Source organism: Octopus bimaculoides, chromosome 5, assembly GCF_001194135.2.
Source record: "Octopus bimaculoides isolate UCB-OBI-ISO-001 chromosome 5, ASM119413v2, whole genome shotgun sequence".
Lineage (NCBI taxonomy): Eukaryota > Metazoa > Mollusca > Cephalopoda > Octopoda > Octopodidae > Octopus > Octopus bimaculoides.
The window spans coordinates 96,213,636-96,219,380 of NC_068985.1; the positions used below are offsets into that span (position 1 = coordinate 96,213,636).

Here is a 5,745-nt window from a genome sequence, read left to right on the forward strand (position 1 = left end):
CACTGGCAACGATCTCGCTCGAAAGATTTCAGGTGTCGCCCGCACAAGAGCCAGTCCAGGGGCACTGGCAACGATCTCGCTCGAAAGATTTCATGTGTCGCCCGCACATGAGCTAGTCCAGGGGCACCGGCAACGGTCTCGCTCGAAAAACCTCATGTGTCACCCGCACAAGAGCCGGCCCAGGGGCGTCGCCTGCACATGAGCCAGTCCAGGGGCACTGGCAAAGAACCCGCTCAAAACATTTCATGTGTCACCCGCACTAGAGTCAGTCCAGGGGCACTGGCAATGATCTCGCTCGAAAGATATCATGTGTCGCCCGCACATGAGCCAGTCCAGGGGCTCTGGCAACGATCCCGCTCGAAAGATTTCATGTGTTGCCCGCACATGAGCCAGTCCAGGGGCACTGGCAACGATCCCACTCAAAAGATTCATGTGTCGCCCGCACATGAGCCAGTCCAGGGGCACTAATGATATATAATACCAGCTTTTACAATACAAATGAACTACCACTAGTTATGCTCACTATAAAACCTAACGTGCACAGTTTCTATGAAGAGATACCCAAACATTTATAAATATATAAAACAGATCCACTGATTACTGTAATGAGAGCTTTGTCTACTCATTAGACTTAACCAGACATGCATAATTTCTTTTAGAGAACAAAACAACTTTTACTACAGACATGATAAAAACCCAGTCACATTTATCAGCAGAAACACAGTTACCACACATATAAAGGAAACATATGTATCACATTCTCCTTATTCATGAACACTTAACCCTTCACACACAGAGCAAAAAATGCTAAGTTACACAAATTCTAATGACCTGTCATGGAAACTACATTCTAAGGCTTCTTCTTTAAGATCATGAAATACTTCAGTTTATTTATTTTTTTTTTTTTATATATATATCCCTGACAAATCAGAAGTGCATCTCATACTACAGAACTGCTCTCATATCTGAAGCAGCTGGCAAAACATCATTTACCAGCATGTTACAACCACAAGCTTAACAATGAACTGTATTATGCCTCTGTTTTTCTATATTAGCTTACATAGAAGTTTTTCTTTGCATGAAGAGTAAGTTGTGTGACACTAAGTGTGAGTTGAAAGAGAGTGATTCAGGAGTTATGGGAAAACAACAAGCTGAATTTGATTGTTTTATACAACATGCAAACTTGAGAAACAAGCTGAATGTGAGTTACAGCAGAAATTAAATTTCAACACAGCCTACACATATGGAGAAAGGATTCTGTTTGAGTCAATGTGAGAATAGTTCCACCACTCTTTTTGAAAATAGAGGCAGGATAGAAGAATACATTGTTAAATTAGTGGCTGTAGTGAGTTGACGAGTTAAGTTTTACTGATATAGACATGATATAAGTGGATGATGCATGCTCTGGAAATACTTTTAGCAAACTGGTAAGTGCTAGCGTTTCATGCAGAAAGCAACTTAAAATAATTAATTAACTGGAAAAAATTCTAACCCATAACAAATTAAATATTAGCCAATATACCTACATGGTGAGGAAAATAAATTTACATAGCTATGTAGACACTGGAAATAAAGATGTTATTATTTCCAGGTGGTGCAATAAATATTTAACAATGTCTAAAATCTTCTTTGGTAGTCTGAGCATCTAAATTAGATTTGTATAATTGTTTTAACATTATTTGCAGCAGTGTTTCATGCATGGATCACTTTTTAGTTATAACAGTGTGTTCTTTGGTGCAGCTCTGCAATGATATATGCTTATTATTTAGTTACTACATGGCTGTAAATGCACGCCCAATCCCTCTTTCAACACACACACACACACAAAATACTAGACTACAACCTTCCATAGCTTATAAAAATAATTAACATCTTATGCCAATAAGAATATATTTGTAATCTTGATATGAAGCATCATCTTTTATCAATTTGATTTAACTGGTCATTTTATTACTTTGTTTTTGACTCAAAAGCTAATTTGTATCAACCAAAATTATTATACCAGCTGCATTGTGTTTATGATGATCCTACAAAGCACTAATTTACAAGTAACTTTATCTTAAATTAAGAAGTACATGTAATTTGCTTTCCGGTTGTTTAAATCTTCACTTTAATTTTCTAATCTTAAATGATTTCAGTAAGTGTCAATATATGATGTCAATAAGACACTGAATAATCAGCAATTGAAATCTAGCAGTGACACATAGTTCATCAAACTATGGTCTATGATATGCAATCAATAGAGAAGATAGGGTCTGATACTAGACAAACATTAAACATTATTCAAATATGATAAATTAGCCTATTCTACAATAAAAGTTCTATGAAACTATGCAAGTTATATTATTAACAGTAAGAATATCATTTCTGAGTAATAGAGAAAATGTTTGTTGGACTTTTTCCAATGTTTTTTTTATCTAACCCATAACCTAAAAAAATTCTTTCAAAATATTAACCCCCAGTATTTCTCCCACCATCACAGTTAAGCCTGATCTTCAGTCATGGGAGACCTATAAAGTGTATGGGTCCTCCTCTTTCTTCTAAAAGAAAACACATTTTAAAAAGGCAATATTTTTAAGTAGTAAATCTTGGTAACAACTTACTCCCACTAGTATGGCTTGAATGCTTTCCTCAGAACGTGACACTCTCCATAACAAAGTACAACAAGCTGATCCTAAGCTGGAGGTATAATCCGATTGTTGATTAATCTGTTCACTCAGTTCTCGGACTTGCTGAGACAACTGAAGGTTACGCTGAAATGTGAAAATGGAAAGAGGTAAATTATTTCAGATACTGTCAAAATTATAATTGTTCACTAAAAATAAACTTCCAATAATACATGGAAAAAAATTATTTCAATGCAAACTATCTAATTATCCGGTGCTGCCAAATGAAAATAAATTTTAAAAAAATTATGTTAATGACTTTATTTAAAAAGAAGCATAGAAATTAAACCTTTGCTAATATATCTGAATTAGCATCTAACAAATCTTCTAAATCATTGAATCTCTCAGTAACTCTAACACAGCAATCTTGCTTCTGAGGGAAAAATAAGAATGAAAATATGAGAGAAAATGTTAAGAAAAGTTTCAAGAGAAAGAGAATAATTCTGTTCATGGAATCTATATTATGTTTTTCCACTTCAATAACAGAAACTTGTTGAGGTGTATACATCTTGACAAGTTTTTATTATCAAACTGGAAGAAACCCTCAGCCTTCCACCCACTGAATCAGGCACACTGTTAAATTCACTTTATCCTTTTCTCCATACAATTACTTCCACTAAATATAGGAGTGGCTGTGTGGTAAGTAGCTTGCTTATGAACCACATGGTTCCGGGTTCAGTCCCACTGCATGGCACCTTGGGCAAGTGTCTTCTACTATAGCTTCGGGCCAACCAAAGCCTTGTGAGTGGACTTGGTAGATGGAAACTGAAAGAAGCCCGTCGTATATATATATATATGTATGTATGTATGTATGTGTGTGTATATGTTTGTCCCCCCAACATCGCTTGACAACTGATGGTGGTGTGTTTATGTCCCCATAACCTAGCAGCTTGGCGAAAGATACCGATAGAATAAGTACTAGGCTTACAAAGAATAAGTCCTGGGGTCGATTTGCTGGCATGTGTTGAATGGATGGGTATGTGTGTGCTAATTTTCTTGCTGTACAATACAATACTAAATCTAGCATTAAAAATATTTTACTGGCAACACTAATTATTAACATCTTTTTATACTTAATTCAGTTCTCCCTCCACTAATAATAACAAAAATATGCAACAATAGAAATGGAAAGATAAGGGTATGAAGACGCAGACATATTCTATCTCTTAACCATTTTAGAATACATCCAAAACATCCTTCTAAAACAATTAGGAAACAAAAATCATACAAGTTACAATATGTAAAATAACCAATTTACATGAAAAACTAAAAATGCATTTTATATATAAAACCAGACATAAATATCAAAGGCTCAACACTTCTGAAACTTTTAATTTCAAGCACCTGCAGAAGAATTACTAAGCAACAAATTGTAAAAACATTATTCTTTACTCTATGCGCTAACCTATTTCAAAGTATTTTTGATTGATTCAAAAGACAATCATAATTCATTCCTTATTCAACTAGAAAATCTTACTGTATACATTAAGCATCTGATTATTCTCTGTTATTCATTCATCAGTAATGCACCCAACACACACCCTTATATGGTGATTATCAAAGTATCTGACTCTCAATATGTCAACAAATATTCATACATCTATTGCTTTGTTAATGGATGGCTCTTCCCAATCCCTAAATCCATGTAACTAACACTCCTAACCCACATAGACATTACATTATACACAAACAGAATTATGATCATGAAAATCTTAACAGCTAATTCATAGTCTGTTCATATTTATGGATAATTTCTGATTGCAAACATTAAACAAATGTGTGGCCTACATTTGATATTAGCTGAATAGTCTATCCTCATCATAATCAACATCCTTTTTCCATGCTGAGATGGACTGGACTGGTTGCCATGGATTGAGTTGATTTTTATTTGGAGTTACTGCCTGCCTAGATGAATCATGGATCATCATGTCTCATTCATACATTCCAATTTTTGGCATGGTTTATGATTGCATATCTTTCCCCATCACCTGCCACTTTATAGATTGTACTGGGTGCATTTTATCATAGCACCAGCACTAGAAATGTTACCCTGTACTTGGAAAGATAAAGGAGTCTACTTCACCCCATAATATTTCTGTTCAGTCATCAAACACTTCACGGCATGCATTGAGTGTTAGTATCATCATTACAGAAGGCTGCCCTTTCCTCAAATGCATGTAACAAAGTGGACTCTGCTAAAAGGAACCTGGGACCAGGTGATGTAAAATCAAATTATGGATTAAGTCTACTACACAAGTGTGGAGGCACATGACCTAGTGGTTAGAGCAGCAGACTCGTGGTTGAGGGATCGTGGGTTCAGATCTCAGATCGGGTGATGAGTGTGTTTATGAGCGAAACACCTGAGCTGCACACGTCTCCAGCAGACGGTAATGGCGAACATCTGCTGATTCTTTGCCAGAACTTTTGCTCACTCTTACCTCCTGCATCTAGCAGCTCACCAGTGATGGACCAGTGTCCTGTCCAGGTGGGGAACCTATACGCTAGTGAAACCGGCCCTTATGAACCAGGCATGGCTTGAGAAGGAACAAACAACAACACTTCACAAGTCGGCTACAGCATCATTTCAACTGTACTCACTCAATTCAGAAAATTAAAATTTATATTAATTAGAACCATTTTCCATTGATTATTCTAAATCTAAGAGAAAGCAAATTTTATTTAAAACCCATATTCATGTATTGTCTTATTATTTTTATAATCAGTAAGGCAGTATTTATTGCAAAAATAAATATATCAAGTTAGAAACCAAACAAATAAATGAAATGAACTAAAAATCACACAAGTGTAGCTATTTGTTTTCTCTATATTGTTTGTTTTTAATATGAAGGATTAGTTTCACAGCAATAAAAGTTAATGATACACTAAAACGTTCTTTTCACATAAATAATGTAATTAGAATACTTTCGATTATGCAAAGTGAAGAAATAATTCTCCAATATTTCTGATCATAGGTAAAGCATTAAACTGAAACTAACTACTTCAGACCTCCCAGGTAGAAAAAGAAACAAAAAAAAAAAAAAACCCTTTAAAATGAAGAACAATTTAGAAAAATTATAAA

The 5,745-nt window shown here is 35.1% G+C and overlaps 1 protein-coding gene across 2 annotated transcripts in view; it reads right to left on the reverse strand.

The window, feature by feature from the left end:
* The window catches only part of LOC106880730 (heat shock factor 2-binding protein), a 228,874-nt gene that overhangs the window by 129,257 nt on the left and 93,872 nt on the right, over window positions 1-5,745 (reverse strand). For both annotated transcript variants that reach the window (XM_052967847.1, XM_052967848.1), the window contains exon 5: window positions 2,604-2,753. In XM_052967847.1, coding sequence (XP_052823807.1) covers window positions 2,604-2,753 — 150 coding nt within the window. The remainder of the gene's footprint in view (window positions 1-2,603; window positions 2,754-5,745) is intronic.